Here is a 12,500-nt window from a genome sequence, read left to right as displayed (position 1 = left end):
ACGCACACACGCACGCACGCAGCGACACACACGGAGACAGACAGACTGACAGACAGGGAAGAAGAAGCTGAAGAAGAAGAAGAAGGACGACAACAGCAGCAGCAACAAAGGCAACAGTAGCAACATTAACAAGACAAAGTCCCGAAAAGAAATGATACAAAGACGCTTTCATTATAGTCTCTTTTTTGTTCATCTTTTTATTTCACTTCAGGATATCGCCATACATGAATTTTGAAAAAAAAAAAAAAAAAAAAGCATCCATGTTACAAAATTATAATATCTGAACATAGTTTTTTTTCACTCAACGCCTCGCCCGCATCACTCTCACCCCAAAATTCTCACCTCAGGACAAGAGGACAACAACCAAAGTTATGTGGATTCCACACAACAAACTCATCAAGACGGAACTTAAAAAAAAAAAAAAAAAAAAAACGAAAAAAAAGAAGAAGAAAAACTCTGGTCCATGTCTAACTTTGATGAACAAATCAGTAAACAAATTAATCAAGGAATCATTTGTGTTGGGATGTGGCGTTTGTTTTTCTTCCAATACTAACAAAAAAACAACAACAAAAACAACAACAAAAAAACACACAAAAAAACAACCAACAAATAAAAACAAATAAAAAAAACAAAAAACAAAGAGAAAATGAAATTCATACATAATAATCTCAACCAAGGAAAATCATGATTATCTGAAGACGATGTGAATGAAATTCATACATCATGATCCCATCCGAGGAAAATCATGGTTATTATCTGAAGACGATATATTATTTCACACTGCAGTCTCGCCAAAAAACAGAGTTAATCATTATATACACATAAATAATACACACATGAAGCATGCGTTAGAGAGTGAGAGAGAGAGACAGAGACAGAGAGACAGACAGAGACAGAGAAAGGGAGACAGACAGACAGACAGACAGACAAAGAGAGATAAACTCAAGAACTTAAGGACTCAAAAAATTTAAAGTTAGACTTTTGGCCTGTAAACATTAATTTGAGGTGCACATGCACACACGAGATGAGAGAGAGACAGAGACAGTTGACGAGTTTGGGAGCCGGTAGCAGACGTTAACAACCCCCTCCCTAAAATCTTCGTTCGCGAAGCTAAGTTATGATTGAATATACAAAACAAATCAAACAATTTTGTTGGTATTCGCTGCGCATTCAAACAAAGGAAAAAAACAAAACAAAAAAAAAAACAAAAAAACACACACAAAAAAACCCCAACTAAGTCGGACATACGAATGATAAGTAAGAAACATATTATTACGTATTACGATACGACTCTGTCTCTCTCTCTCTCTCTCTCTCTCTCTCCCTCTGTCGTGTGTGTGTGTGTGTGTGTGTGTGTGTGTGTGTGTGTGTGTGTTTGAAACTAGTATTGGGATACTCGTAAACGACGGGGTTGCCTTCAAATAGCCTATTGTTGTTGTTGTTTTTTGTTTGTTTGTTTGTTTTTGTTGCTGTTGTTGTTGCTGTTTTCCAAAAAAATCTGATAATATTTCAAACGAAAACAGCTCTGAACATTTTAGTTTTCGCTATATACAGCCATTTCCGGGTTTCGTGTGTTGGTTTCTGTATGCATGCTTTGATTATACCATTTTTTTCTTCTTCTCCTGGTATTTGGTTTTGTTTCGCCTTTCAGTGGCAATACCTTCTTGATTTGTTTCTCAAGATTACTTATTGAACAGAACGGTATTGCATTCATGAAATTAATCATTACACAGTCTGAAATAATTAGGCCCAGTTTGCGAAAGTTCGCATATATGTGACAAACACAAACACACACAGACGCGTACACACACACACAGACGCGTACACACACACACACACACACACACACACACACACACACACACACACACACACACACAAACAAACACACACACACACACACACACATACACACACACAAGCACGCACGCACGCACGCACACATACACACACGCGCGCGCGCGCGATTTCTCTCTCTCTCTCTCCTTTCCTTCTTCTTCTTTATTCTTCGTATTGTTCAACTTGTTCTTTTTCCTCTTCTCTCGCTCTGTCTCTCTGTCTTTCTGTCTCTGTCTCTCTCTGTGGGTTTTTTTTCTGTCTCGGTCTCTCTGTATGTGTTTCTCTGTCTCCCTGTCTCTGTCTCTCGGTCTCTCGGTCTCTGTCTCTGTGTCTCTCCCTGTCTCTGTCTTTCTCGGTCTCTCTATCTCTCACACACACAGACACACACAGACACACACACACAGACACAGACACAGAAACACACACACACACACACACACACACACACACACACACACACACACACACACACACACACACACACACACACCTCCAGTCTGACTCTCTCTCACTCAACACACACACACACACACACACACACACACACACACACACACACATATATATATATATATATGTATATATATACATTTTTTCTCCTTCTTTTTGTTCACTCAGTACCTCAAGCAGTACTGGCAAGGTGAACGACATCAGCATCATAATGGTTATGTGTGATTCGGGTCCTTCTGTATACTAACATGACGATACCGCGGTGCCGAGATTGTCTGGGAATACTCTTCGTCCATTACAGGGTGAGCTGGGATTAGGTAAGAGGTAGTTAACAGGGGTGGGGACGGGGAAAGGAGTGTGTGTGTGTGGGGGGGGGAGCAATTACTGTGAACTACCTCCCCACACTGCACAAATTTAGCCCTGAATATATATATATATATACACATATATATGCATGTATATAGACAGACAGACACACAGAGAGAGAGAGAGAGAGAGAGAGAGAGAGAGAGAGAGAGAGAGAGATTTATTACTATGTTTTTTTTTTTTTACAACATATATATATATATATATATATATATATAGAGAGAGAGAGAGAGAGAGAGAGAGAGAGAGAGAGAGAGAGAGAGAGAGAGAGAGAGATTATCTGCATTGGAAACAAAACGAGCCACAACACTTGACGATAGATATAACGAAGTATTTCACTTAAATGTAGTCCTTGTACCCACTTGTTTAACAGGTGCTTGTAAACTGCAAACTTAGTGATGTCTTCAGTACACTCCTTAATATTATTAAGGAAGGCGAGGGCGGGAGGGAGGGAAGGTCAAAAAACACAAATCACCCACGAGAAAACAGATTCGTGATGGGGGGGGGGGGGGGGGGGAGGGTGGCGCTGTTACTTTTTTTTAAATGAAGTTGAAATGGCTTTCGATTGAGTTAGCTGAGTTTCATGTGCACGATTGTGTATGGTTTTAGCTTTGGCCAGTTTATACGTCGCTGGATAAAACCCTTAATTAAAAGATGTTACTTTGAACAACGATCGTAAATGAAAAGACACAACAACAACAACAATGAAAAAACAACAAGAACAACTGCAACAATAACAAAAAGCCAACAACAAAAAAACGTGATTTACGTCAGAGGGTATCATTATGGGGGGAGTCTCAAAATCCCCTTACGTTTTTAATCCTTCATACACAGACGGTCGCAATAGCCGAGTGGTTAAAGCGTTGGACCGTCAATCTGAGGGTCCCGGGTTCGAATCACGGTGACGGCGCCTGGTGGGTAAAGGGTGGAGATTTTTACGATCTCCCAGGTCAACATATGTGCAGACCTGCTAGTGCATGAACCCCCTTCATGTGTATATGCAAGCAGAAGATCAAATACGCACGCCTGTAATCCATGTCAGCGTTCGGTGGGTTATGGAAACAAGAACATACCCAGCATGCACACCCCCGACAACGGAGTATGGCTGCCTACATGGCGGGGTAAAAACGGTCATACACGTAAAAGCCCACTCGTGTGCATACGAGTGAACACAGAAGAAGAAGAAGAAGAATCCTTCATACACAAATTATAGACATAATGACAAAGGGGCATAATTATGAAAGGACTCTAGATTACAGAGTCGGTATCCATGATTGATCCACTTGCTGTTGACATTCAGAACATGCCATGGAGACAGAATCCCACTGGAACAAACTGTCCAAATTCTTGGCACGCGTGAGAACGGTTTCGGGCTATTTACGATCAGTGACTGAACACAAGGGAAGAAATGGACAGGAAGTCACAAGAGAGTGAAGAAATTGGTGTCTTTATAAACAATACTCATTCTTCCAAAATTCGGCTCCAAATACTTGGACAATGGCTCACTTCAGATGTATGGATAGAAGACCGTTAAATCACGACGGAATATTTTCATATAATGTGTCCACATAGAACTGAACTGTCACGCCAAATGGAAGAGCTTTTGTTCTAAAACCAAGTGTGGTTTCTAAACTCAAGCATACAAACTGCAGCCGTTTCTGACACATGAAAAAAAACAACGATTCCAGCCATTTCTGGCATACGCCTTCAAAGACCATAAAGCACGCATTCTCATGTCATCAATTCCTGAGTGTTGTACTGTACTCGCAGAATTACTTCTGTATGATGACTGAAGTTATTGTGACCGTTCAAAATCAATTGAAAGGGAAAGAAACACACAAGGGATGTTCATTAAAGATTTCCCCTGACCCGCTTCCGGCCCAGCTTTATACAGCTGTGAAGACCTTGCCTGTAGAAGTCTGCAGGCAGCGGCAGAAGCCAGGACTTCACCTTGGAAACAAACGTGTCATCGTCTGGGAAGCGCTTGCCCTTCAAAAAACAAACAAACAAACAAACAAACAAACAAAAAAAAAAAAAAAAAAAACAACGAAAAAAAAAAAACCCCTCAAAATCTTCATGGTTGGAAAGAGGTGAAAGTCAGATGGTGCGAGGTCGGGAGAGTAAGGGGGTGAGCAAGGATTTCAGAGCCACAGGACCGTGCTTCCGTCAGGACAACATGCAAGATGTGAACCGGGGTGTTGTCTTGCTGGAGGCGGACACCTTTAGTCAGCATGCCACGCCTCTCGGCTTTGATGGCCTCCTGCAATTTCTGCAGCAATGACGTGTAGTATGCCCCGGTTATTGTGGTAGCATTTGCCAGGAAATCCATCATCACTACTCCGTTCTGGCCGCAAAAGACCGTGAGCATGATGACCATGCCCGCCAAGGGTTGGACACGTTCCTTCTTCAGAGGCGGTGAGTCAAAATGCTTCGACTGGGCTTTAGTCTCAGGATCAGAGCGATGGACCCATGTTTCGTCCTGTGTGATTAGTCTGTCGAAGAAGTCCTCCTGGTTTTCTTGGCACGTGGCCAAAAGAGCCTGGGAACACGTGACTCGTTCCTGCTTCTGGAAAGGTGTGAGCAGCCGGGAAATCCATCGTGCAGACAACTTCTGCATGTGCAGATGGTCATGGGTGATATCTTACACATACTCCACGCTGTTCTTCACATCTTAAGCAAGTTGGCGAACGGTTATACGGCGATCATCCAAACTGGCGGCCTTCACTTGCCGGATGGTGTCTTCATTAATGGCGGACTATGGTTGCCCGGGAATGTGTCCAACGATCTCCGACCACACTTGAACTGACGATGCCAGTGCATGACTACATCTTATGATGGGCTATACTCCCCATAGGTCTCTTTCATCTCATCAAAAGTTTCCCTTGGTATGCGGCCTCTCAAGTACAGAAACTTGATGACCGCTCTGCATTCAACTGGCTATATTACCACACCTCACTCCACCATAGCACAGGTGAATGAGAAAGTGCAATGATTTCATAGATGCAAATTACCAAGTGAACTATTGAGATATGTATCATTATACAAGTGCAGTTTCTGCCTCCTAAAATAACCGAAAATAAGTCAGGGGAATTCTAATGAACATTCCTCAAACGAAAAGAAAGATTCTTAAAGAATGTAGTCATTAAAGGATGAATGGCAGGCAATAAAAAGCATTTATATCGGGTCCTCAACACCTAATCATATATCTACAAAGGATGCATTCTTTCAACGAAACAATTCGTAAATAAAACTGAAACAAACTTCATCAGTAATTTTCACCACAAGGGCAAAGGCATAATTAGTGCTCACAGTGAGTTCTTAAAGTAATCAAAGCAGTCACTTTGCATTCCGAATTCTTGGAGTGAAGGTGTTTTTTTTTTCTTTATTAAAAAAAAACCCACCAAAATATGAGTTCCTTTAACAGTTGGCATTCATCTATATTACAAAGGGAGAGAAGAAGACCATACAGAATACAAAACTGAAGCGATTACAATTCAAATTCATCCATGGATTTTTGTGCACATGGTCTTTTAAATGCATTGTTCTGACAAACACAACGGTGGATTGCATAAAAAGCACACAAGAGACTGAATACTTGATACGCAACAGTAGTTATAAAATCAGTGAAATGGATACAAACTTAATGGAAAAAAAACAAAAAAACAAAAAAACCAGTGTATCTTATTGTGTCTTTGAAGTTTTCTCCCTTAGATTTCTCACAAAAGAAATTTGGCTCACAAAACAATCAAAAAAAAAAAAAAACACAAAAAAAAAACCAACAACAAAAAAGAAGCAAACAAAAAAAAAAAAAAAAAAAAAGAAGAGGAAGGAAATTCATTCCAACACTTTATGTGTGAATTCCATCACGTGCAAATATCTACTATACTATGTGAAGAAGAAAAAAAAGTTTACTGACAAATGTGTGTTCGAGTCCTTTTTCAGTGTATGGCTGATCTGCGTGTCAATGATCCTGTGTAATCTGTGATGTCCACGGCTGTTGTTTTCAAAAACAAAACTTTTTTTTTTTTTTTTTTTTTTTTTTATCATGGAATTTTGACAATAAATGTAACACCACATCAATCACTGTGCCTCTTATGTGTTGGTCTGTTGAACCAAATGAATAAATAAATTGATCGGTTAATCCATTGATTGATTAATTGATTACCAAACATTGACAATAAAAACAAACAAAATAAAATAAAATAAACACAAAAACTTAAGCACAAACGTTTCGGAAAATGTATATAAAAAAGGATAAAATAATAAATAAAATAAAATAATAAACCAAACCGAATGCATCGCTCATATTCCTCATACAGCATAGACAGCAAAAATCAGAACAAAATTCCTGCTTTCTTAGGCAACACAACATAGGCACAAGGTATTTGTCATCATTGGTATGAATGGATCACACACACACACACACACACAAAAAAACAAAAAAACAATCAAACAAAGCGGGGAAAATAGACATTTTGTAAGAAGAAAAAAGTTATCCCCACCCATAAATAAATAAGCAAACGAACAAACAAATAGATAAATAGGTAAAGAGTAAAGAAAAAAAGGTGTACACATGGTTTTGTCATATATATGGGTTTGCAACCAATATTCAATAACTGCCGTTTTCGTCTTTGATACATTGCGTGGAAAAAAAAAAAAAAAGGTTAGAGAGAAAACGGTACTTTCTTTTTTCCTGCATCAAGTGAGTCACAGACTGAAAATTGAGCAGTACAACTCTGAAACAAATAAACAAACACACACACACAAAAATAAATAAATAATAATAAGGACCACCATCGCAAAATTCAATGTTGAGTCAACTCATGCAAACTATTGGTTTTTTTTTTTTTTGTTTGTTTCTGGTTTTGTTGTTTCCTGTTGTTGTTGTTGTTGTTTTTTCTTTTGGTGAATTATACGATAATACCCCTTCTTTCCTCCTTACAGGCACCTGAATTCCATATACCTATAAAAAGGTTTTTTAAAAATAAAAGAAAAATAAGTGAAATGCCCCATAGCATTTTACAAACTCCGTGTCAGTAACTTCACGCCCAATGGGCTCGGCATGGGAAGGGGGGTGGGGGTAGGAGTGAAGGTGTGTGTGTGGGGGGGGGCCCGGGGGGGTGCTCAATCCTTTGGCCGTTTCAAACTTTAATAAACGTCCCCCAGCGAAGTCATGTATAACCGCTCACACCTCACACTTGGGTGGAGCGAGGACAATACGAGGGAAGTCCCTTTGCAAAGGATCTTTTTCTTCCTCTTCTTCTTCTTCGTTCGTGGGCTGCAGCTCTCACGTTCACTCGTATGTCCACGAGTGGGCTTTTTACGTGCATGACCTTTTTTACCCCGTCATGTATGCAGCCATGCTGGGAATGTTCTTGTTTCCATAACCCACCGAACGCTGACTTGGATCACAGGATCTTTAACGTGCGCATTTGATCTTCTCGCTGCTTGGGGTATTCACACGAAAGGAGTTCAGGCACAAGTAGGTTTGCACTTAATATGTTGACCTAGGAGATCGGAAAAAAAAATCTCCACCCTTTACCCACCAGGCTCCGTTACCGAGATTCGAACCCGGGACCCTCAGATCGAAAGTCCAACGCTTTAACCACTCGGCTATTGCGCCCGTCCTTTGCTAAGGACAATAAGCACCATACCAAAATAAGGCCTTTGAACACTGATCTACTACAGAACACAAAGATCAGGACGATACGACGCCTTAATAGATTCTGCCTCCCTGATAACCTTTATCATATAAACCCAAGCGACAGCTGCGGCAGTGCAGGGTGTCCTCTGGTACGAGGCCACCTGGCGATCTAACATCGACAGTACCCTGCGGACTGCAGGACGCTGCCACTGCTGGGACAGACAAAACACGAGTGTGGCTATGTGTGTGTGTGGTGGGGAGGGGAGGGGGAAGGGATTGGGGGCGAGGAATGAGGGGCCGTGGGAGTAATGCCAATGAAACGGTGCAGGTCTTGGAACCGAACAAAAAAAAAAAAAAAAAAAATGAATAAAAAGAAAAGAAAAAAAAGAGAAAAAAGAAGACCAATGCGAATAGTGTGTTGAAAAGTTAAAGTGAATTTATATGGCTCTGGTCCTGACTGGCATGTGAATAAATAAATGAATAAATGTACACACACACACACACACACACACACACACACACACACACACACACACACAAGTGTGTGTGTTTATCTTCAGTTTAACGTCTATTCACTATAAGTGTTTTTAGACAGAAAGGAGTAAAGTAGTGGATAAAGGAAAGGGAATGCATGTGAATATTAGTGTAAAAAAGTGTTCATGTTATGTATCAGAGGAAAGGTATATTATAAGAAAAGGTCTAAAGAGATTGTGGTGTGTATTGAATGAAGTGTCATGGGAAGGAGAATATGTATATACATATCAACAAGTATTAACCTGCAACAATGTAAATATAAATAACATTAATTATAATACATCATAGGAGGATACCAACTGGACCGGAGTTTAAAATTTCCGAAAATATTTTAAGCAATGAATAATCATTCAAAATCTTGTCAGTGGCTAATGAAATATTGGAAGAAAAGTCATCAGCTACATATTTTCTTTTGGTGAATTATACGATAATACCCCTTCTTTCCTTCTTACAGACACCTGAATTCCATATACCTATAAAAGGTTTAAAAAAAAAGAAAAGAAAAAAAAAAGTGAAATGCCCCATAGCATTTTACAAACTCTGTGTCAGTAACTTCACACCCAATGGGCTCGGCATGGGAAGGGGGGTGGGGGTAGGAGTGAAGGTGTGTGTGGGGGGGGGGAGGGGTTAGGGGGGGGGAGGCCTCAATCCTTTGGCCGTTTCAAACTTTAATAAACGTCCCCCAGCGAAGTCATGTATAACCGCTCACACCTCACACTTGGGTGGAGCGAGGACAATACGAGTGAAGTCCCTTTGCAAAGGATCTTCTTTTTCTTCCTCTTCTTCTTCTTCGTTCGTGGGCTGCAACTCTCACGTTCACTCGTATGTCCACGAGTGGGCTTTTTACGTGCATGACCCTTTTTACCCCGTCATGTAGGCAGTCATGCTGGGAATGTTCTTGTTTCCATAACCCACCGAACGCTGACTTGGATTACAGGATCTTTAACGTGCGCATTTGATCTTCTCGCTGCTTGGGGTATTCACACGAAAGGGGTTCAGGCAAAAGTAGGTTTGCACTTAATATGTTGACCTAGGAGATCGGAAAAAAAAGAAGAAAAATCTCCACCCTTTACCCACCAGGCTCCGTTACCGAGATTCGAACCCGGGACCCTCAGATCGAAAGTCCAACGCTTTAACCACTCGGCTATTACGCCCGTCCTTTGCTAAGGACAATAAGCACCATACCAAAATAAGGCCTTTGAACACTGATCTACTACAGAACACAAAGATCAGGACGATTCGACGCCTTAATAGGTTCTGCCTCCCTGATAACCTTTATCATATAAACCCAAACGACAGCTGCGGCATTGCAGGGTGTTCTCTGGTACGAGGCCACCTGGCGATCTAACATCGACAGTACCCTGCGGACTGCAGGACGCTGCCACTGCTGGGACAGACAAGACACGAGTGTGGCTATGTGTGTGTGTGGTGGAGAGGGGGGGGGGGCATGGGGGGGGGGGGATTTGGGGCGAGGAACTCTGAAGGAGGGGCCGTGGGAGTAATGCCACTGAAACGGTGCAGGTCTTGGAACCGAACAAAAAACAATAAATAAATAAATAAATAAATAAAAAGAAAAGAAAAAAAAGAGAAAAAAGAAGACCAATGCGAATAGTGTGTTGAAAAGTTAAAGTGAATTTATATGGCTCTGGTCCTGACTGGCATGTGAATAAATAAATGAATAAATGTACACACACACACACACACACACACACACACACACACACACACACACACACACACACACACACACACACACACACACACACACACACACACACACACACTTGTGTGTGTTTATCTTCAGTTTAACGTCTATTCACGAAAAGTGTTTTTAGACGGAAAGGAGTAAAGTAGTGGATAAAGGAAAGGGAATGCATGTGAATATTAGTGTAAAAAAGTGTTCATGTTATGTATCAGAGGAAAAGAATATTATAAGAAAAGGTCTAAAGAGATTGTGGTGTGTATTGAATGAGGTGTCATGGGAAGGAGAACATGTATATTCATATCAACAAGTATTAAACTACAAAAATGTAAATATAAATAACAACATTAATTATAATACATCATAGGAGGATACCAACTGGACTGGACATTAAAATTTCCGAAAACATTTTGAGCAATGAATAATCATTCAAAATCTTTTCAGTGGCTAATGAAATATTGGAAGAAAAGTCATCAACTACATATTTTGGAATTATGCTCGGACAATGAATGAGTAGATGACTTACAGTTATTTGCTTGAGTGTGTGTGTGTGTGTGTGTGCGTGTGCGCGTGCGTGCGTGCGTGCGTGTGTGTGTGTGTGTGTGTGTGTGTGTGTGTGTGTGTGTGTGAAAAAGACGCCGTGTCATCAGTCAGTCATTTATGTTGCCAAAAATTTCCTTAAAGAAAAAAAAAATTCTGCAAGGCACACACACACACACACACACACACACACACACACACCGAAAACAACAACAACAAAAACACACACCAAAAAAAAGCACACACTCATGCACACACGCACGCACGCATGTTAGAAATACTGCCAGCAAAAGGAACAATAATATTTCCCTCAGCATTACATCTGCCACTAAAGCATGCAAGAACGATAGTAAATAAAGGATTGAATAAATTAAAAAAACAAAACAAACAAACAACACCCCCCCCCCCCCAAAAAAAAAAAAAAAAACAAAAAAAAAAAACGATAAACAAATACAGGAATTAATTTTGTTGAATCCATTATATTTCAGTGCCAAATCATTCAAACCAATAACATATCACATGACGTATATTTCGACACTTGTGTGAATTTAGCCGCTTGCTGAGCATAGATCTCTCTCTCTCTCTCTCTCTCTCTCTCTCTCTCTCTCTCTCTCTCTCTCTCTCTCTCACACACACACACACACACACACACACACACACGTACAATCATTTGAATCGCATGTACACATACGTGAATGCACGCGCGAACTCACACACACACACACACACACACACACACACACACACACACAATGCACATGGAAACCCAACACAACAAACATACACACACACACACAAACAGACAGACCGACAGATACACACGCAATCAATCAATCACACCACACACGCACGCACATACACACAACCACCCACTTCGATACACATCCATCCCTCCCACCGCTCCCCCACCCCCACCCCCAACACACACATAAACACGATACACCCATATCCACCCACGATACCATCCAGAAACATCCTAAAGAAACACTCACACATAACCCAACCATTCACCAAACACACAGACATACACACACACATCCCACACACACACACACACACACACACACACACACAAGACACCCATATCCACCCACCAACCCATCACAGACATAAAGAAACACACATAGCTCAACCACCCACCAAGCACACACACACACACACACACACACACACACACACAAGACACCCATATCCACCCACCAACCCATCACAGACATAAAGAAACACACATAGCTCAACCACCCACCAAGCACACACACACACACACTTTCTCTCTCTCTCAAACCCAGCTTATAACCACAACCACAACCAACACACCCCACGCACACTGAACAATCCCATCAGAAGAGGAGCTGCCAGGGAGTGAAGAAGGCAAAATGACGTCACGGCCGATGACGCAGGCAGGCTGGTGACGTCAAAGGTGAC

The 12,500-nt window shown here is 41.0% G+C and overlaps 1 protein-coding gene across 1 annotated transcript in view; it reads right to left on the bottom strand.

Moving 5' to 3' along the window:
• Positions 1–4,729: 4,729 nt before the first annotated feature.
• The window catches only part of LOC143290335 (glycerophosphocholine cholinephosphodiesterase ENPP6-like), a 44,431-nt gene continuing 36,660 nt past the window's right edge, over positions 4,730–12,500 (bottom strand). Inside the window, exons 7-8 of the mRNA XM_076599688.1 lie at positions 12,404–12,500; positions 4,730–5,172 (exon numbers count right to left, since the gene is read on the bottom strand). The exon at positions 12,404–12,500 is cut by the window's right edge and continues 122 nt beyond it. Coding sequence (XP_076455803.1) covers positions 4,730–5,172; positions 12,404–12,500 — 540 coding nt within the window. The remainder of the gene's footprint in view (positions 5,173–12,403) is intronic.

Source organism: Babylonia areolata, chromosome 15, assembly GCF_041734735.1.
Source record: "Babylonia areolata isolate BAREFJ2019XMU chromosome 15, ASM4173473v1, whole genome shotgun sequence".
Taxonomy (NCBI): Eukaryota; Metazoa; Mollusca; class Gastropoda; order Neogastropoda; family Buccinidae; genus Babylonia; species Babylonia areolata.
Note: the sequence above shows the minus strand (reverse complement) of the source record. Positions and strands in the feature narration are given on the sequence as shown.